The following is a 22,737-nucleotide window of genomic DNA, read 5'->3' as shown; positions in this document are numbered from 1 at the left end:
TGGACCCACAGTCCGTCCACCCACCCACCGTGCCCACATGGAACAATAACCGAGGATCAGAGCTCAAAGCTGGGCTAGGAGGAGGAGCTGACCTCGGTGTCACAACCGCGGTAGGTGTTCATTGAAGGACTTTTTTGTTGCGTAGTCTCCATTCAAATAGATGGGCTCGAATTAACATAAGAAGTACCATTCGAGTGACTATTTCATGTTCTTTAGATATGATTGTGCTTTTATTAATTCAGGTGTCCAAAGTGAAGCCCAGGGGCTATACCAGGTGTCGGCAGCCAAAAATGTTGAAAGAGCAATATTGGAATAAAAATATTTTAAAATGTTTTGTCTGGAGCCGCAAAAAATTAACTTTTAGACTTAGACTTAGACTTCCTTTTATTGTCATTCAAATTTGAACTTTACAGTACAGATAAGAACAAAATCTAGTTGCGTTAGCTCGCTGAAGTGCAGGATAAAAGAGCAATAATGTGCAGATATAAATAAATAGATTACTGTACAGATAAATATATTGCACTTTTTCATATGCATCCACGTTTCTGCATGTATGTTATACTGTCTTTATATTCCAGCGAGTTAATCCGTTTTTTGGGGGGAATTGAGGGAATTATTTGGATGCGTTCAAGAGTCTGATGGCCTGAGGGAAGAAGCTGTTACAGAACCTGGAGGTTCTGCTACAGAGGCTGCGGAACCTCTTTCTAGAGTCCAGCAGCAAAAACAGTCCTTGGTGGGGGTGGGAGGAGTCTCAACAGATTTTCTGAGCCCTGGTCAGGCAGCGGCTTTTTGCGATTTCCTGGATAGGAGAAAGAGGAGTCCTGATTATCTTTTCCGCCGTCCTCACCACTCTCTGCAGAGACTTCCAGTCTGAGGCACTGCAGGCTCCAGTCCAGACAGAGATGCAGTTGGTCAGTAGGCTCGCTATAGTGCCTCTGTAGAATGGGGGGAGGGAGCTGTGCTCTTTTCATCCAATGCAAAAAGTGCATGCGCTGCGGAGCTCTTTTTACAAGAGCTCCGGTGTGTAGGGACCAGGTCATATTGTCAGTTATCTGCACCCCCAGGAACTTGGTGCTGCTTACGATCTACACTGCTGTGCTGTTGACAAAGAGTGGAGTGTGGCTGGACTGGTGCCTCCTGAAGTTGACGATGATCTCCTTGGTCTTGTCGATGTTCAGGACCAGGTTGTTGGTTCTGCACCAGTCAACCAGATGTTTCACCTCCTCCCTGTATTCCATGTCGTTGTTGTCACAGATGAGGCCCACTACAGTTGTGTCGTCCGCATACTTCACAATGTGGTTAGTAGTGGACCTTGTGCAGCAGTCATAGGTCATCAATATAACGAAGACAACACATAATATATAGACACTAATATAGACACTGTAAGTGCCTATATTAGCCTACTATCAAAGGCTGACGCAAATTTTCGTTGACAGAAATGTTGTTTTTTTATTTTTATTGTACACATTTGTGCAATATTGGAAAACATTAGTAAAATGGAGGCTTCTCACAGGATGCAATAACTTCTGGAAATTACTGGCTGAGAATGGCCAAAGGTATAGATGTGTGTGTCCAAGTTTAAGGAAATGGCAGGCTGTCTTCTTTTAATGGATTCATTACAATCTTTGCAAGCTGGGAAAAGTTTGCTGTGGTCTGGAACAACATGGCACACAAACAACTATCAGAAATGCAGCCAATATTATATACAGATAATGTGTCATGAAACATGCAAATATAAATTAAATACACAGAGGACGTAAGTAAAGGAAATTAAATGAGCTCAGATATACCGACAAACGAGGCATCATGATGCAATATGTACATACAGGTAGCCTAAATAGCATGTTAACATTGATTAGCTTGCAGTCGTGGATTGACCAAATATGCCTGATAAGCACTCCAGCAAATCAATAAAATTAACAAAGCTCACCTTTGTGCATTAATGCACAGTATAAAACATTTGGTGGACAAAATGAGACAAAGAAGGAGTGGCATGAATCACGTCTCTCTGTGGCAGCATTGGAAAAAGTTGTACATGTAAACAAACTACGATGAGTTCAAGGATTGCTGAAATTAGTAGGACAAAACGGTGTTTTCCAAATACTCTCATCAGTGAAGCATGTATGACATAAACAATGGGATTTCTAACAATTAAGAAAGTTTGTGTCATGTTTGTTCTCCTACAGAAAATATATTAAAACAAAAAATATATTTTCTTCTTCCATCCATCCATCCATCCATTTTCTACCACTTGTCTCTTTCTTCATCTTTTTCCATTTTCACACATCTCTAAAAGAGGTTCAGGGAGCCACTAGGACGACGCTAAAGAGCCGCATGCGGCTCTAGAGCCACAGGTTGCTGATCCCCGGGCTATACGGTACTTTCTCATGGTTTATTATATATATAAGGAATTAAACAATAAAAAAATCTGTAATACACCCCAACATTTTTACAAAAAAGCTTTTTTGTTGGTACTAATAACTTAACAGTAACACACAACTTTGTTTTTTTAATATTTATTATATAAACAAGAATAATTATATTGGCTGCTGTATAATGTTTTGTTTAGTCTTTTTACAAAAGTTTAAAACAACATCAGTGTGGCCCCGCATCCTTTCATGTTTCTGTTTACCGTACAGTACTGCCTTCGGTGGAAAACGCTTGCAACGTCCGCAATAGTTAATCAATTAAATTGTGTTGCTTCTATGAATCGTTTAATGAACTAATAAAAAATGATCAAGTCCAACAACATGGAGTGCCTGGAACTTTAAATATGCGTACATAGTTTACGCACATGATCCACATCGTGGCGTTTTTTTGCTCCCTAATTTTTATTAACGCATGTAAAAAGTGCAATTTCAATGTTGATGATGTGCATTTATTAGACAAAAATGTTTATTTAAACTATTTTTCATTAAACACGCATCAAGGCTATAAGTGTGTTCCATCCGATTACTCGACTAATCGAACAAACTAATTGATAGAATAATCAATAGCTGCAGTCCTAAAATAGTGTGCAATTTAAATGGTTTTTTTTCTATTTGTTTTCATTTCTAGAACAACAAACACCATTTGCCCAACCTAAACTGGTACATATATATTAGACTTAAAGAAATAGCAACATGAGCGAAATCCCCATCTGCACCCAACTTCAGAAACTGGTTAAATGAACTTGAAAAAATAAGATTTATAAACTCTACAAATATGAATAAATGGGAACTAACCTGGAAACCTTTACTGACATATATTGAATCATAACTTATAGACATTTAAAAAAAAATTGCCATATCTTATTCCTTTTTTATTATTGTTATTATTTTTTGTATTGATACCACACTACTATTGCTTTTTTGTGTCACTTTTGATATGGTTTTGTCACGGTTTACTTGCTTTTTTTTTTGTGAGTTTTTATTTTGTATTTTTTTGCCTCTGATCAAGCCCTGTGACTTTCTTTTTCTTTTTTAAGTGTGAACTGTGGAGAGGTCCTCGGGACGTGATCTTGTGATCACTTCCTGAGGATCCTTGATGCCGAGGAATATTCATCCATCTTGCTATGGTCTGGATAGCCTGCACACTGTAAAAAATTACTGTAAAAATACAAAAAAAAATTACAGTTATATACTGTTCTTCTTAAATGCAGTTAAGTACTGTAAATTTTGTTGCATTTTACAAAAAATATCGACCAGCAGTAAGTTACTGTAAAACTACAGTATAATTCAGTATTTTTCAGACTTGTTTCTTGGGTCCGCCCACAATTCGTCCAACCGAGCTTCATTTCACCTGGCCGCCGCAGCTAAATCCATCCTACTGCATGGTGTGTTTTTGAAAACAAGGTAAGAGTCACTTGTACCTTGATGTGTCATTTTCTGTTTGAATTGCTTTATATATATATATTTATAAAGTCCGAAATGACATAGCGTCACAGTCAGTATCACAGACACAATCGTTGACCACATGTACCGCCGCATGCTAGCGAGCTAAGTTTTCTTCATATTTGTCATAGTGATCATAATGTCATAGTCATCTCAAAAAGATAATAACTTGCAACATATGTGCTACGACTTGCAGCAATGTATTTGCGTATGTTAGACCAGTGGGGGGTACTTGAAGGTATGCCAAGGGGTACGTGAGATTTTTTTTAAATATTCGAAAAATAGCAACACTTAAAAAATCCTTTAGAAATATATTTATTGAATAATACTTCAACAAAATACATGTTTAGGATGAAGTTCATGAATCCTGAAGGATCTCTACTACAATCCCCAAAGAGGGCACTTTAAATTGATGATTACTTCTATGTGTAGAAATCTTTATTTATAATTGAATCACTTGTTTATTTTTCAACACGTTTTTAGTTGTTTTTATATATATTTTTCCAAATAGTTCAAGAAAGACCACTACAAATGAGCAATATTTTGCACTGTTATACAATTTAATAAATCAGAAACTGATTACATAGTGCTGTAATTTACTTCTTTATCTCTTTTTTTCAACCAACAATGCTTTGCTCTGATTAGGGGGTACTTGAATTAAAAAAAATGTTCACAGCACTGAAAAAAGGTTGAGAACCACTGTCCTAAGGCAGTGGTTCTCAACCTTTTTTCAGTGATGTACCCCCTGTGAACATTTTTTTAATTCAAGTACCCCCTAATCAGAGCAAAGCATTTTTGGTTGAAAAAAAGAGTTAAAGAAGTAAAATACAGCACTATGTCATCAGTTTCTGATTTATTAAATTATATAACAGTGCAAAATATTTCTCATTTGTACTAGTCTTTCGTGAACCATTTGGAAAAAATATATAAAACAACTAAAAATTTGTTGAAAAATAAACAAGTGATTCAATTATAAATAAATATTTCTACACATAGAAGTAATCAACTTAAAGTGCCCTCTTTGGGGATTGTAATAGAGTTCCATCTGGATTCATGAACTTCATTCTCAATATTTCTTCACAAAAAAATAAATCTTTAACATCAATATTTATGGAACATGTCCACATGTCTCATCTGCATTACTGCTACGTTTTAACCAAGCCTCCATTGTTTTCTACATGGATAGTTGATTGACAGTTAGTGCTGTGTGGCACCGCCAGGTAGGGTCAAACCATCATGGCATGGGGGAAACTCTGGCTTTGTGGTAATGAATAGAATAGCCTACTTGATTTGATGTTCAGTTTATGAACTTACATTCATATTTTGTCAAAGTATTATTCAATAAATATATTTATAAAGGATTTTTGAATAGTTGCTATTTTTAGAATATTTAAAAAAAATCTAACGAACCCCTTGGCATACCTTCAAGTACCCCAGGGGTACGTGTACCCCCATTTGAGAACCACTGCCTTAGGAGACTACATGTAAACAGAGTAAAGAGAGAGCGAGTGAGGTGGCCATTCCAAATACCTTTAAAATGCTACCCATTTTGGATACTGTTTAGGAACATAAACTGCATTTCTTGACTGTACCAGTTGCTGGTGACAAAGTCACAATAAAACGTTGGATGATCAGCATGGAAGGTGATGTCATCTGCGAAGGCGTCCAACCTAGCTTCATCTCAGGGCTTGCTACCCTTCTTGCCACCTACTATGTGTTCAACTTGGAATACCAAGAGGAAGGTGCTCGGACATTGGAATTTGTTCAAAGGTAAATCCCCTTGATACTGTTAAATACTGTTAGGATATTTTGCCCCTTTTCTCACCTCTGTTCAGGAATTTGACTTGTCATTTCCCCAAGTTTGTGCCTTAAATCAATGACTCTTCTGTTCCTTTGTGGACTTTCTTATTAGGGACCGAAGCACCAGTTTGACTCTAGGATACAGAGAAGGTAGGTAATGTGCAGGTAAAGATATGTTGATTGGGTCAAAGAAGGAAGCACCTGTTTGACCCCAGGATGCAGAAAAAGTAGGTAATTTGCAGGTAAAGATATGTTGACTGGGATCACCCAGTCAACATATCTTTACCTGCAGGAAGCACCAGCGTGACCCCAGGATGCAGAGCAAGTAGGTAATGTGCAGGTGAAGATATGTTGAATGGGTAAAGGCAGGAAGCACCAGCGTGACCCCACCATGCAGAGAAGGTAGGTAATGTGCGGGTGAAGGTATGTTGAATGGGTGAAAGAAGGAAGCGCAGGTGTGGTCGAGGCAATGCAGACAAGGTAGGTAATGTGCAGGTGAAGATATGTTGTATGGTGAAAGAAAGAAGCACCAGTGTGACCCCAGGATGCAGGGAAGGTAGGTAAGGTGCAGGTAAAGTTATGTTGAATGGGTAAAGGCAGGACACACCAGCTAGACTCCAGGATACAGAGAAGGTAGGTAATGTGCAGGCAAAGATATGTTGAATGGGTAAAGGCAGGAAACACCAGCCAGACTCCAGGATACAGAGAAGGTAGGTAATGTGCAGGTAAAGATATGTTGAATGGGTAAAGGCAGAAAGAACCAGCGTGACCACACTATGCAGAGAAGGTAGGTAATATGCAGGTAAAGATATGTTGAATGGGTAAAGGCAGGAAGCACCAGTGTGACCCCAGGATGCAGAGAAGATAGGTAATGAGCAGGTAACGATATGTTAAATGGGTGAAAGCAGGAAACATCAGCGTAAATACACGGTCCCGTAGATGGAGAGAAAACACATAAATAGAGAGGGATTGGGGAGGCTTTAGCATTGTCTTCCTCTCTGAATTTGTCTTAATGGGTTTTAGAGCATTCACTCATCTACAGCTGTGGTGATGGTATAGGCTCACATATATCCTAAAATTGATATGAATATTTGTGCAGTGCATATTCCTAAATTAACAATGTGAGGAGTTCTGTATCGACTGCAAGTAATCTTCAATCACAACAGAATATCTAATATGCCTTCTCTCTTTTTTAGGCGATTCATTGGCGTTAACCCTGAGAGGGGAACAAAGGCTAGCCAGGGAAAGGTGGTGTCCAAGAAGACTGGGAAGCGGGTCCAGAAAAAGGCAGCAACTGTAAATCCTCACGTAGCCACCCTTATAAAACATCTCACAGACTTTGAGTGGGGCTTTATGTAGTCGACAACTAAACACTGGACTCGTGTTCAGTTATTTGTCTCCAGTTTGAAATTAAGTTGACATGTTCTAAATGTTAAAATGCTTTACTGAAAATAAGAAGAATGCACTAAATGTACATTGAATGTATTTGATGCGCTTTAAAATAATTGGTTAATAAAAGCATAAACTTGCAAGGCCATTTCTCCAGTCATTTTTATGCCACCAGATTGCAGGGGTTTTGATTTTGCAAAATTAAAAGTTCAACTCATTAACTTCTAGTGGCATTATACTGTAAAGCTCAGTCTATAGTGCTTACAATTATTTTACTGTAATTAACTGTTCATGGATATTACAGTAGATACACTAAAATAACAGTGTAATGCCGCTAAACAGATGACAGTATTATGCTGTGAAGCGAATATTTGATACAGCACAGTACTGTGATACCTTTTACAGTAATAAACTGTAGTGACAAATCACAGTATGTGTGCTGTAGAAAAACAGTATATACTGGAACCATTAGCTGCCAGTAGGTTACTGTATTTAAACGGTGAAAATTCTTACAGTGTGCTGATCCTGAGCCAGAGCGGGATGGATCCTCTATACATATATGTATATATATATATATATACAATATCTGGGTATTTTTTTCTAATAATGTCTATACTGTAAACCTTGAGTTGCTAATGTTCAAGTGCACCTCTCTCCTCAATTTTGCATGTGAGTGTGTATGAGTGGACGTGTGCTTGTATGAAGGGTCTGCGTGAGCAAAGTTTTACTGTCAAATGTGATTTTAACTGTAAAATTCAATAAAATATATTTGCAAAAAAAGCAAGAAATAGCAACATTCATATAAACCGGGGGTGTCAAACTCATTTTAGCTCAGGGGCCGCATGGAGGAAAATCTGTGCACACGTGGGTCGGACTATTAAAATCATGGCATTAAAACAAAAAAATTAAGACAAAATCGGATTGTTTTCTTTGTCTTACTTTGGCCAAAAATAGAACAAACACATTCTGGAAATCTTACAATAAAAATATTGAAAAAAATACTGGCAGCGGTTTAGATCCATGAAGGAAAGAAGGAAGTGAATGAATGTTTATAACTGAATACATTTGCATATGCATAAAAAATTGTTTTCTTTTGTATTATTTTCCATCCATCCATCTTCTTCCGCTTATCCGAGGCCGGGTCGCGGGGGCAGCAGCCTAAGCAGGGAAGCCCAGACTTCGCTCTCCTCAGCCACTTCGTCCAGCTCCTCCCGGGGAATCCCGAGGCGTTCCCAGGCCAGCCGGGAGAGATAGTCTTCCCAACGTGTCCTGGGTCTTCCCCGTGGCCTCGTAACGGTCGGACGTGTCCGAAACAAATGAATTACGTAACGTTTATGACAAACTTTCCAAAACACAATATAGAATGTGAGAACAGGATAATGCATACATTTATCATTTATTTTTAAAACGGTTACAAAAAAATGGGACCTCAAAAATTTACTGTGGGACCCCGTTTGGAAAATTCCTAGCGCCAATACTGATGGAGTATTGGTGCGTGCAAAACAGCAGCAGGCGGCTGTGGCCTGCGGGCCGGTTCTACTACTAATCAAATATCATCCCAGGGGCCATAGATCATTAATTCACGGGCCGGATCTGGCCTGCGGGCGTTGACTTTTTGGTTTCAGATACAAGATCTGAAAAGATTGTCTAACTTTTTACTACTCAAAAATATTTTCCTTTGCAAATATTGTAAGGCAGAGCTGTGCAGTGCGAGCAATTCAGTCGCATTTGCAAAACTAGGTTGTAGAGTCCAGCACCCCCCGTGACCCCATAAGGGACAAGCGGTAGTAAATGGATGGATGGAGTATTGGGAAAAAAGTAGCACACGTGCGAATACAGATTTTACCTTTTAATAGGCGTTTTACTCCGGAAATAAATCCATCCAAATTTGAACAAACTGGAGTATAATGTTTGCAAATCTGTATAACATGTTTGACATAAACTTAAAACCATAACGGTTAACCACATGGAGAAGTGGTTGACGCGGAGGTGTCACGGATCACGTGCTGACAGTTGTGTGTGTGTGTCTCCCTCCTGTGCCGAAGCGCCATGCACAGAGGGGATCTGTGTAGTATAGCTGTATCTATTTGTTAAACAGAGGTAACACAAACCAGTAAAAAATTCAAAAGATCTGCCGTCAGAGCCTACAAACTGCTGCTGCTAGCTCGGTAAGTTAACAAAACAGCTCAAGCTCTGAGCTACTACTAACTCGCAGACGTCGCTAGGCAACAGGCCCCGCCTTTTAAAGGCACACGCACAGACGCATACGCAAACTTATCTTAACTGCATTATGACAGCTACCGGTATTTGATTTTTTTTTTTTTTAAAGTAGCGTATTAATTACTTTCCCTAGTAATTAATTACATTTATTAATAGAGTAATTCCATTAGTAATGCAATTTTTTGGGGTAAAGTAACAAGTAACTATAATTAATTACTTTAAAAAAAGTAATTTTTAGAACACAGCATCATGAAGCAGTTGGTAGGTTGGTGTTCCTGGTTAACATCTTTGTGTGTATGTCCTATAATAATGTCTGCCTATAAAAACACCATTGTTAAAGGTCAATTATTTTCATGTTCCTGCCGACCATTTCAAATGTCCTCTTAAACCAGAACTCTTTTTTCATATTTTGTTCTTTTGTGTTTTTGTCATCTGAATAATTTCTAAATGTGTTTTAAAGAAGATTGTAGATTATATTTGACTTTTCTTATATTATTTTCAAGGCTTTTTCTTTTTTATTATCTCAAAAAACCTCTTAAGTTGGGATCCCATTATGCAAAACCTACTTTTCTTACTTGTTAGTATCTGTTTTTGTGTATTTGGGATCCCCATCAGCCCCGAAAATTTAAAATCTAGGCATAGTGGACATACAGTATTTAGTTACATCAACGAATATTTCAATTTATAGGTTAGTTTATGGGCCAAACTATATCGGTATATAAGTTTTGATCCATTTGGCCCATCCCTACACTCGTGTTAGTGACAGTGCTCGCACAGTTTAGGGATGTTCTATGTTTAATTGAGCATTACAGTTGTATTGGCCTTATGATGATGGCATTGTGTTTAAATGTATGAGGGCACACGTGTACCTTGTTTGAGTGTTAATAATGAAATTGTGATATTTGAGACATTTCATATTGCTACAAAAAAATGTCTGTGCTCCCAAAGCATTTCTGTGCTACTTTTTTTTCAATTAGTAGCACCGGTGCTACTAGTGAAAAATCTAAGCGTACAGTCCTGTAGTTTTTTTTTTTGCTACTTCTTCTAACTCTTTACAGTTATGTATGTAGCTTATACTTGAAGTGTATGAGGTAAGGAAATAGCTAAGGAACATTTTATATGAATTACAATACAAATACAATACATTTGTACAATTAGTGTCTATTTATGTCAATAATTTCATTAAAATAATATATGCGTGTACGCCGCCTTTCGCCCAAGTGCAGCTGGGAAAGGCTCCAGCACTCCCAGTGACCCTGAGAGGGACAAGCGGTAGAAAATGGATGGATGGATATTTGGTGCTCCCAAATACTAAACCTCAATAACTAGAAGTTAGTTGTAGGATTAAGACAAGAGTTAAATGGTAATAAATAAAAAAAATTAACACCATATTGCTGAAACATATGTTTTCTGAATAATGTAGATACATGATTTAGTAGCCTTATGTGTGAAAGTTATAAAGACACATTTATACAAGTATTATTTTTTAATCCAAAGCACATTATATGAAACAAAACAATTATTTAAAGTAAATGAATAGCAATATAAAAAATAAAAAAAAGATTTGACTTTATGCTAACAATTCAACGCACACTACTGCTTTGAATTTGCAGCTTACGAAGTTTGTTGAACAACTCCAGGTACTGAGTCATGGTGTCAACACAGTCAGACGCTGCGAAAATGCCTTCGGGCTTGGTAGCAAACACAGACGGCAGCTCTGGCACACTCGGGCCCAGAAAAGACTGCATGAACTCTTTCATAAGATTCCAGCAGTCCCCGGGAACCACACAAGGACAATACTCAACCTGAAAAATAAGAGTGGATACAGTCACACCAAGCTGGGGTCAGAATGTTCATACTCCCCATACCTCTACTGATATCCCTCTGGCACTGGAGCTCATGGTCACTGTACCAACTTTGATTAAGAAGTCACAGTAGCGGAATCGGGATCCCCGACACTCCACTTTGTGGCCCTTTGCATTCTGGAAGTGGCTCTTCAGCTTCACCATGAGAACATCAAAGTTGCCGTCAGCTACAAGGCAGGGACTGTTCTCGAACAGAGCCAGGCAGCTCAGAGGAGTTTCAGAGTTGTGCATCACGTATAAGAGCTTGGAGGGCTGACCTGGATGAAACACAAACACTGACTCTTACTGCATACATTAGAAACAGTATCTCATAAAAGTGAGTCCACTCCTCACATTCCAGCAAGCGTTGTATTACATTATTATTATAGTGGTAATAGTAGTACCTCAACTCATTAGCTCAATTAGTTCTGTACCAGAGCTCCTAATTCAAAACACTAGTATCGCAGGTCAACGTCATCCATTGAAATTAATTGAAATCAATTTAAATGGTGCTTGACCTTCCCAAAACACAACACTTCTAACATGCATTTTAAAAAGAAAAACAACAACTACAGGAGTTTTATGAAGTAATGTCATAATGATATATAGCATTTACCCTGGAGAGCAGACTTCTACGGTATCTCCTTCCAGTTGCTGCTGTCAAACACACCACCAGCAGTTTCTCTATATTTTTATAGATGAATGTCCATATTTGTATATGATTTTATCATTCTTGAACAGCACTATTGACTTTTTCTGCTACAGTATGGCGCATACTTGCAGTGATACGCTCAAACTACTTCACCAAGTCCGCTTGCTACACCCCTCTGTATTGAGGATTTCTTTAATTCAATGAATATCATCCACTTCTTCTCAGCACTGTCCTAACACTGACTTCCTTCCTTCCAATGCATCCATTCATCCATTTTCTACCGCTTGGCCACCCCATGGTTAGAAAAACAAAGTTCTAAGTTAATGCTAGTGAGTAAGCCAGTGAATGGCGTTGAGATTTGTAGCTAAATTGTTTTGCTTGAAGCATAACAATTAGTCAAGAGACAGCTCTTATCGCAAAACACTCTTAAGTTGATGTACCACTGTTTTGAAAGTAATCATTTCTAAAAGGTTTCAATACAGACTGAATCATACTGAAACCACTGTACTCACTGGCACTCATCGAGGGCGAACACTCCCTTTTCCTCTCCTGCTTGCTTCTTTGTCCTGTCTTGTCTTAACTTTCTTGTTGCCTCTTTTTGCACTGCTCTCCAAATCTAAACATTGGAACTATTTAACTGGCCTCAACAAAATTGACAAGATCTTGGGTTTGGGGTAACCTGCTTGTATCGACGGAGCGGTTGTTGCTGGACACACGATGGACTCTTGGGAGAAGAAGTGCCGCGTGCCTGGCGACCCTTTCAGTCGAGGACGTGAAGATATCCACCTATTCGGAATTATGACAACAGGACATCTGCTGATTGGAGTAAGCGTTGCTCTTGTTTGTCGACAAATTGGAAGTTGCTGGCATTCTCTAAAGTGCCCGAAAGCTGCCACAAATGATTGGAGGATGCGGGCAGAACTGTGGACATCTTGTGATTTGGATAACACCTGCAGGATGAATTTGAGGACCAGTCATAGACAATTTAGAATGAAAAGCAAATTTTGTTTTCACTCGCATACAAAACATTCTAACTTGGATTGTTTCCCTGGCTTCTAGACTCTCCTGAAGGACAGTGCGGCGAGGACACAACAAACTCCCATCTTGTCTCTCATGGACACACACCTGCTGTTGTTGACTTTGGACTGACTGACAAGAACACCAAGGCCGCGGAACAGAGACACGCGGCAGGCTTACACATACACATGCATCCACAAAAAATACACGCCACACACATACCCCTGCCCCCATCCAACGCCCTTGACGCGAATCCCTTAGGGGTGATGGACGGATGGGCAGCACCTAAAGAGCTGCAGCCTGTTACCGTAGCCCCCACTCCTTCCCCTCTGTTGCAAGTCTCAATTTGTATGTTGTGATATGTACATGTGCTTTGTTATGGAGTTTTTTTTACCACTCCAGACTGAGCCCCCTTAGGAGCCCAGCCTAGATAGTATTTTTTTTATTCATCCTCCCCAGCGTTTACCTTTTTCCCATCTTTAACGGGGCGCCTTTTAGCGACCCATCAGCGTTCCTGTTCTGTAACCCTGTACACTGTTTGTCTAATCTTGAACGGGTTTGTGTTGAAAACAAAGTTTCATTGTACTTGTGCAAGGACAATAAAGACCTACCTACCTACCAAAGCATTTTTTCCACAAGAAATTATGTAAATTCTATTAATCTGAGTTCCCAGAGAGGGACAAGCGGTAGTAAATGGATGGATGGATGGATGGACCTTCCAGTAATCTTAAATATATGAACACAAAACGCATTTTATAAAGAATAATTGGTTTTACATGCATAAACCAATGCAAAGTACATATGAAATTTTAACATATTTTTCACTATAAAGTGTCACTTTTGTTACCAGCTATTTACATAATAATGGCTGTGTTAAAATGTAAGCGAATATTACATCTATATGACTTTGCTACAAGCTGTACACTGACTACTTGGATAAATCATAACCTGCTTACTGAAATGTGAGGGCTGTAGACAAATGTGACAGTACATTGAAAAAACAACAACACAATGTTTAGTATTACCACTGACACTTCCAGTTGCATGGTATGTCTCACAGTCTACACAGAAGCTGCCCTGCTTCACAGCTCCCAATTGCTCCAGTTTCTTGTGCACCATGTCCACAGTCTGTTGCACACTCTTCCCGTCTGCCACTGGCACTTGACACACACTGCGTGAAGACAATGCACATTGTTCCTTTAAAATCACCCGCCAGATAGTTAAACCTGATAATAAGTAGCGTTGGTGAATAGAACAAAGCGATGCTGTGCAACAAAGTCATTTCATGCTTCGTGGCAATTTACGAAGGAGCGCTATAAAGCAAGAGAAATAATAAGAGAACATTGAATTAAAAAATATATATAATATAGAATCTCACCAAGTGACTCCCATTATTGATATTTGCTTTCAGCCACTCGTTTTGTCATTGGGTGAACACTTCCGGGTGGCGTTTTTCTTCTTCTTTTTACTTTCCAACAGACGGAACGCATCTTAGGCGCATTGCTGCCATCTACTGGTCCGTATTTAATTTCCTTCATGACCTCAGGTCCTACAGTACAGTGTTTTTCAAACTTTTTTGAGCCAAGGCACATTTTTTTCATTGAAAAAATCCAGGGGGACACTATCCATCCTCGTCGCCATTGTTGTGTGCCAAACTTGTCACTTATTAGTTCACTTATTAGCAATCTAAGCTTAATAATACACCAAAAGAAAGCTTATTGTCTTCTTCTGCCTTTTATTACCACTCTTACGTTTTCCACTTCCAGGTGTCCAACACACAACACATGCCATCATATCCTGTGTCCCCCGCCCTTAAGTTCCCCTTACAATGGTTCCGGTATTGTCCTGTCACCCTAGTAACCAATACATGACAGACACCACCAGCAGAAAATGTTAAAAACGAAACTCAATAGCCTATATTGACAATATAAAGTCCACCCATCCATCCATCCATTTTCCTCCGCTTATCCAAGGTTGGGTCGCGAGGGCAGCAGCCTAAGCAGACTTCCCTCTCCCCAGCCACTTCGTCCAGCTCCTCCCGGGAGATCCCGAGGCGTTCCCAGGCCAGCCTGGAGACATAGTCTTCCCAACGTGTCCTGGGTCTTCCCCGTGGCCTCCTGTCGGTCGGATGTGCCCTAAACACCTCCCTAGGGAGGCGTTCGAGTGGCATCCTTAGCAGATGCCCGAACCACCTCATCTGGCTCCTCTCGATGTGGAGGAGCAGCGGCTTTACTCTGAGTTCCTCCCGGATGACAGAGCTTCTCACCCTATCTCTAAAGTCGTTCTCATCAAATACCTGACGCAATTGTTCGACATGACTTCAAACCATAACCATCATTAATCATCTTGTCCTAAAGTAGGCTTATGATCTACCTGCTAGCTTTTACTGATTAACCTGGACCCTGACTTAAACGAGCAGTCACCGTGCGTGACTGCTCGCTGACTGCTCGCTGTTTCGAAAAAGCTAAGTATCGTTCTATTTGTGTGCTTTTAATTGTTCTGCAGCTTTCTTTATTACTTTCTCAACATATTTAGTAGTACTTTTTAACTTGCAAATCACCCGATCTCTGTCTCATCACCCCTCACGCAGCTAGCTAGCAGATAGCTGCTAAGCTAACGAAGCTAGCGCGGAGAAAGGCGGCGCTGGTCAGAAGGAATCTACTCCTGCACACCGTGACCAGGACTTCTCGGAAGACAGCAGGAACTTCACTCGGTGACAGAAAACACCGTGAGTATGGCTTCCTGCGCGTCTTGCACCTTACTCACGGAGAGGCTGGCTCTGCTAGAGGGCCGTGTCCGCCAGTTAGAGCAGAGTAATCTCGTAACTTTAGATGTTGCGGACACATCTGCTAGCGTTAGCTGTAGCGAGCTAACTAGCCCAGCCTGTAGCAGTCCTAAGCGGCCTACAAGCTACGGTGTACCGGTTGAGACGCATAATAGATTTAGCTCTTTAGCTAGTCCTACACCCCAGTCTACCGGGCACCACACCTTAGTCATAGGGGACTCCATCACCCGAAACATAAAGCTTAGCAAACCAGCCACAATTAAGTGCATCCCTGGGGCCAGAGCACCTGACATTGAGGCTAATCTTAGGGAGCTAACTCGCAACAGGCCTAGTAAACACGTACGACAGGCTAATCGCACCACTAGTTATGCGAATATAGTTGTACACGTTGGCTCCAATGACACTAGAATGAGACAGTCAGAGATTACAAAGAGAAACGTAGCCAGGACTTGTGATCTCGCTAGAAAGATGTCCAGGCATCGAGTAATTGTCTCTGGCCCCCTGCCTGCGAGAGGCAATGATGAGAGATATAGCAGATTAGTCTCGCTTAACAAGTGGCTGGCTAGCTTCTGTAGACAACAGGGACTAACGTTTATTGATAATTGGCCCTCTTTCAGGGGCAAACCAGGCTTGCTGATGAGAGACGGCCTTCACCCTAACCAGGAAGGCGCCATCATCCTGTCTAAAAACATAGACTACTGTTTAAGTCACATTTGACTAACTACACTAGAGCAAGCCCGGTCACAGGCAATTACAGAGCCTGCTAGTCCGGGTGAGGAGTCAGTTAAGCTAGAACTAGCCAGCGCCAGGCTGGATAATTCCTGTACGCATAGCAATTTTCTTAGAATAACACACAATTCACATAATGTGTTTTCTGTTGTGAATGTGTCAGGGGTAGATATGCATTCTACTGAGGTGGCAAATCATGATGCGTTCAGTCGATCGCAGCATCAAGCAAACAATCTGAAAATTCCCGTCGTATCAATTCCTAGATATGGTCGAAACTATTTAAAGTGCACTACGTATAATAAACGCAACATTATTAATATTGCTACTACGGATAATTTAAACAAAAACTCGTCAAAACAGCCCAATACTTATAATATGGGCTTTTTAAACATAAGATCATTGTCTCCCAAAACGTTATTAGTTAATGAGGTCATTAGAGACAACAATCTTAACGTCATTGGTCTTAGCGAAACCTGGCTCAAACCAGACGATTTTTTTGCGCTAAATGAGGCATCTCCTCCTAACTATACGAATGCGCATATTGCCCGTCCCCTTAAAAGGGGTGGGGGGGTCGCACTAATATACAATGAAAACTTTAACCTTACCCCTAACCTAAATAATAAATACAAATCGTTTGAGGTGCTTACTATGAGGTCTGTCGCACCGCTGCCTCTCGATATGGCTGTTATCTACCGCCCCCCAGGGCCCTACTCGGACTTTATCAATGAATTCTCAGAGTTCGTTGCTGATCTAGTGACGCACGCAGACAATATAATCATAATGGGGGACTTTAATATCCATATGAATACCCCATCGGACCCTCAGTGCGTGGCGCTCCAGACTATAATTGATAGCTGTGGTCTTACACAAATAATAAATGAACCTACGCATCGCAACGGTAATACGATAGATCTAGTGCTGGTCAGGGGTGTCACCACCTCCAAAGTTATGGTACTCCCGTATACTAAAGTAATGTCCGATCATTACCTTATAAAATTCGAAGTTCTGACTCATTGTCAACAAACTAATAATAATAATAACTGCTATAGCAGCCGCAACATTAATGCTGCCACAACGATGACTCTTGCTGACCTACTGCCTTCGGTAATGGCACCATTCCCAAATTATGTCGGCTCTATTGATAACCTAACTAACAACTTTGACAATGCCCTGCGCAAAACCATTGATAGTATAGCACCGCTAAAACAAAAAAGGGCCCCTAAAAGGCGCACCCCATGGTTTACAGAAGAAACCAGAGCTCATAAATTATCATGTAGAAAGTTGGAACGCAAATAGCGCTGCTTTCGATACCGTCGATCATAATATTTTATTAGAGCGTATCAAAACACGTATTGGTATGTCAGACTTAGCTTTGTCGTGGTTTAACTCTTATCTTACTGACAGGATGCAGTGCGTCTCCCATAATAATGTGACCTCGGACTATGTTAAGGTAACGTGCGGAGTTCCTCAGGGTTCGGTTCTTGGCCCTGCACTCTTTAGTATTTACATGCTGCCGCTAGGCGACATCATACGCAAATACGGTGTTAGCTTTCATTGTTATGCTGATGACACCCAACTCTACATGCCCCTAAAGCTGACCAACACGCCGGATTGTAGTCAGCTGGAGGCGTGTCTTAATGAAATTAAACAATGGATGTCCGCTAACTTCTTGCAACTCAACGCCAAGAAAACGGAAATGCTGATTATCGGTCCTGCTAAACACCGACATTTATTTAATAATACCACCTTAACATTTGACAACCAAACAATTACACAAGGCGAATCAGTAAAGAATCTGGGTATTATCTTCGACCCGACTCTCTCGTTTGAATCACACATTAAGAGTGTTACTAAAACGGCCTTCTTTCATCTCCGTAATATCGCTAAAATTTGTTCTATTTTATCCACTAGCGACGCTGAGATCATTATTCATGCGTTCGTTACGTCTCGTCTCGACTACTGTAACGTATTATTTTCGGGTCTCCCTATGTCTAGCATTAAAAGACTACAATTGGTACAAAATGCGGCTGCTAGACTTTTGACAAGAACAAGAAAGTTTGATCATATTACGCCTATTCTGGCTCACCTGCACTGGCTTCCTGTGCACTTAAGATGTGACTTTAAGGTTTTACTACTTACGTATAAAATACTACACGGTCTAGCTCCGTCCTATCTTGTCGATTGCATTGTACCATATGTCCCGGCAAGAAATCTGCGTTCAAAGAACTCCGGCTTATTAGTGATTCCCAGAGCCCAAAAAAAGTCTGCGGGCTATAGAGCGTTTTCTATTCGGGCTCCAGTACTATGGAATGCCCTCCCGGTAACAATTAGAGATGCTACCTCAGTAGAAGCATTTAAGTCCCATCTTAAAACTCATTTGTATACTCTAGCCTTTAAATAGTCCCCCTGTTAGACCAGTTGATCTGCCGTTTCTTTTCTTTTCTCCTCTGCTCCCCTCTTCCTGTGGAGGGGGTGGGGGGCACAGGTCCCGTGGCCATGGATGAAGTGCTGGCTGTCCAGAGTCGGGACTCGGGGTGGACCGCTCGCCTGTGCATCGGCTGGGAACATCTCTGCGCTGCTGACCCGCTCGGGATGGTGTCCTGCTGGCCCCACTATGGACTGGACTCTTACTATTATGTTGGATCCACTATGGACTGGACTCTCACAATATTATGTCAGACCCACTCGACATCCATTGCTTTCGGTCTCCCCTAGAGGTGGGGTGGGGTGGGGGGTGGGGGGGGGTTACCCACATATGCGGTCCTCTCCAAGGTTTCTCATAGTCATTCACATCGACATCCCACTGGGGTGAGTTTTTCCTTGCCCTTATGTGGGCTTTGTACCGAGGATGTCGTTGTGGCTTGTGCAGCCCTTTGAGACACTTGTGATTTAGGGCTATATAAATAAACATTGATTGATTGATTGATTGATTATTTAGTGGTCAATTGTACGGAATATGCACTGTACTGTGCAATCTACAAATAAAAGTTTCAATCAATCAATCAATGCTGCCACCTACCGGTACGGAAGAGTATTACATGGTTACTCTGCTGATCTCCAGACAGCACCGACACTCTACAACGGCACATTGTTTGCGGATTATAATAATTGGTTTGCAAAAAATATTTTTCCGACCAATTAGGTGAAATTGCACCAAACAATATCTCACAGTACACTAGTGTGCCACGGCACAGTGGTTGAAAAACACTGCTTTAGTATAGTCCAGTCTTTTGCGGTAATTTCGGAACAGCTTTTGCCACTACTTGGTGTTCCCAGTTTGATATGCTTTTAAGTCAATTGTCCTTGCTTGCCAATTTCTGACAGTTTTGCGTGTGTTATGGTTCTCTTTTCATTGTGCTTATTGCATTCTTTGAGGATATGGGTGATCCTTTTTTCCTCTCCACATGTGCATTTCCCATCAGTGTGCTTACCAATCATTACCAATCCTTTATTTATCTTCAGTCTTGCATACACCACAGTGTACCTCCTTCCCATTTTAAAACGTTGTGTGTTTTATTGTAATGAAAAATAAAACTTTCCTTACTCCCCTGTTCCCACTCCACACCATTCTGTCTTTTTTCTTGTTGTATTAAGCTTTCCCACTCCACCCTTCCATAGTGTACTTTTATTCATATTTCATTCTGTTTAGTGCATTTTTGTTCTGTAGTCGGCCTTCCCATTTCCCTGTACTCCCACATGTGCTGGCACCCACGTCCCAACAGTGCACCCCAATCTCTGCATTCTTCCAAGTCTTATCATTGCTTCACTAATTAAATAATTTCTTGCCTCATTCTTACCCACCCTTCAGTGTCATCAGTACTGCTGCTGAATCGGAACATATAACTGCCCTCTGTAGCGTAACCTCCTCCACCAACCCAAGTGTCCATAAAATAACCACAAGCTGGTTTGCATTTGCAACTATGGGATGCTCACCCCTATTGCTGCCTTTCCATTAGTCATATTTTTGGAACCTGTATATCTGCATGTAATCTGGCCATCCATCCATCCATTTTCTACCGCTTGTCCTTTTGGGGTCGCGGGGGGGGGGGGGGGGGGGGGCTGGAGCCTATCTCAGCTGCATTCGGGCGGAAGGCGGGGTACATCCTGGACAAGTCGCCACCTCATCGCACCAATTTTGAAAAAACCAGGCTCAGATCCAAATAATTTTAATAATCTTCGCCCAATTTCAAATCTGCCATTCATCTCAAAAATTCTTGAAAAAACTGTCTCCTCCCAACTTCACTTCCACCTACAGTTAAATAACCTATATGAACAATTACAGTCTGGCTTTCCGCCCCCTGCACAGCACTGAAACAGCACTGGTAAAAATCACAAACGATCTCCTCCTGGCCGCTGATTCTGGTCTTCTCACTATCCTAATCCTCTTAGATCTCACTGCAGCCTTTGACACCATTTCACACACTGTCCTCCTACATAGATTGCACAGTATTGGCATCATAAGCACACCCCTTCACTGGTTTAGATCATATCTCTCCGACCGCACTCAGTTTGTTCAACTCCGTTCATTCAAATCCCCTCCGTCTCCCGTTTCCTCTGGTGTTCCCCAGGGCTCTGTTCTTGGTCCCCTGCTTTTTATCATTTACATTCTTCCCCTTGGCAATATTTTCCGTAAATTTAAAATACATTTTCACTGTATGCGGATGACACCCTGCTCTACATCTCAACCAAACCAACTGCCTCTCTTCCTCCTTCCTCCCTTACAGACTGCCTCAGTTAACTCAAGCAGTGGTTCTCATCCAATTTCCTTCAACTCAATAGTAATAAAACCGAAATCTTACTTGTCGGTACAAAAACAATTCTCGCCAAAACCAACAGCTTGTCCGTTACTCTCGGCAATTCCTTGGTCTCACCTGCCTCCCAAGTCAAGAGTCTGGGTGTCATCCTCGACAGCACACTCTCCTTTCAAACCCACATAAACAACATTACCCATTCTGCTTACTTCAATCTACGAAACATGAATCATCTTCGCCCATCCGTTACCCCACATACTGCTGCCATACTAGTCCATAGCCTGGTCACCTCTCGCCTGGACTACTGCAACTCTCTCCTGTTTGGTCTCCCTCACAAGTCACTTCACAAACTTCACCTTCTCCAGAACTCTGCAGCCCGGATAATCACCAGAACCCCTTCAATCCAGCACATCACCCCTGTTCTGCAGCAACTCCACTGGCTACCCATCAAACATCGTATCTACTTTAAAATAATTCTCCTCACTTTCAAAGCCATCCATAACCTCTCTCCGTCATATCTCTCTGACCTGCTCCATGTCGCCACGGCCTCACGTTCCCTAAGATCTTCTTCATCCATCCATCTCACTGTCCCCTTATTTAAACTGTCCACCATGGGTGCCCGAGCTTTCAGCCGCTCTGCCCCACATCTTTGGAACATCTTTGGGGCGGTATACCTCAGTTGGTAGAGTGGCCGTGCCAGCAACTTGAGGGTTGCAGGTTCGATCCCCGCTTCTGCCATCCTAGTCACTGCCGTTGTGTCCTTGGGTAAGACACTTAACCCACCTGCTCCCAGTGCCACCCACACTGGTTTAAATGTAACTTAGATATTGGGTTTCACTATGTAAAGCGCTTTGAGTCACTAGAGAAAGTGCTATATAAATATAATTCACTTCACTTCAACTCTTTACCACCAGACCTTCATAACTTGGACTCAATATCCCTCTTCAAATCAAGACCCAAAACACATCTATTCCTGACTGCTTATTCATTGTAATCATCTTATCTTCTCTATCTTTGTTGTTGTTGTTGTTGTTGTTTTTATCCAATTTGATTTTATTGTTTTGATTTTGTACGGTGTCCTTGAGTGCCCAGAAAGGCGCCTTATAAGTAAAATGTATTATTATTATTATTATCGCAGGGCCAACACAGATAGACAGACAACATTCACACTCACATTCACACACTAGGGCCAATTTAGTGTTGCCAATCAACCTATCCCCAGGTGCATGTTTTTGGAGGTGGGAGGAAGCCGGAGTACCCAGAGGGAACCCACGCAGTCACGGGGAGAACATGCAAACTCCACACAGAAAGATCCTGAGCCCGGGATTGAACTCAGGACTACTCAGGACCGTCGTATCGTGAGGCACATGCACTAACCCCTGTTCCACCGTGCTGCCTAATCTGGCCATTTGTTCTTTAAATGTTTCAATGTTACTTCTGCAAAATTACCTGCATCAATACTTTTCACTAATTCTAGTATTGAGAGATCCACATCTGGCTCTGACAGGATCTATGGAGGAACAGGTGACCAACGCACCACGGGGCCCAACTGCAAATCACATAATCCTATCTCCACTGCTCTGTTCCTTCCTGAGTGCATAAAATCTACTGCAAGTCTCCTGTAGTTCCCAGTGCTCTCCCATCATCCTCTCAGTGTGGATTAAGGACCCCCAGCCCT

General features: G+C 41.2%; 1 protein-coding gene across 1 annotated transcript; it reads right to left on the bottom strand.

Moving 5' to 3' along the window:
* Positions 1-10,748: 10,748 nt before the first annotated feature.
* Positions 10,749-14,318, bottom strand: med20 (mediator complex subunit 20). Its single transcript, XM_061932668.2, has 4 exons — positions 14,173-14,318; positions 13,820-13,965; positions 11,150-11,403; positions 10,749-11,086 (listed from the first exon to the last, which is right to left on the bottom strand). Exons 1-4 carry the CDS (start codon positions 14,184-14,186, stop codon positions 10,865-10,867), a joined length of 636 nt encoding a protein of 211 aa, XP_061788652.1. The 5' UTR covers positions 14,187-14,318; the 3' UTR covers positions 10,749-10,864.
* Positions 14,319-22,737: the final 8,419 nt, after the last annotated feature.

Source organism: Nerophis lumbriciformis, linkage group LG38, assembly GCF_033978685.3.
Source record: "Nerophis lumbriciformis linkage group LG38, RoL_Nlum_v2.1, whole genome shotgun sequence".
NCBI lineage: Eukaryota > Metazoa > Chordata > Actinopteri > Syngnathiformes > Syngnathidae > Nerophis > Nerophis lumbriciformis.
This window is presented reverse-complemented; position numbering and strand designations above follow the sequence as displayed.

Excerpts from the sequence above, each read along its gene's own strand:
- med20 (XM_061932668.2), bottom strand. Across the intron at positions 11,404-13,819 it reads TGCAACTGGAAGTGTCAGTG|GTCAGCCCTCCAAGCTCTTA; the intron begins GTAATACTAAAC and ends TGTTTCATCCAG. Across the intron at positions 11,087-11,149 it reads CCAGAGGGATATCAGTAGAG|GTTGAGTATTGTCCTTGTGT; the intron begins GTATGGGGAGTA and ends CTTATTTTTCAG.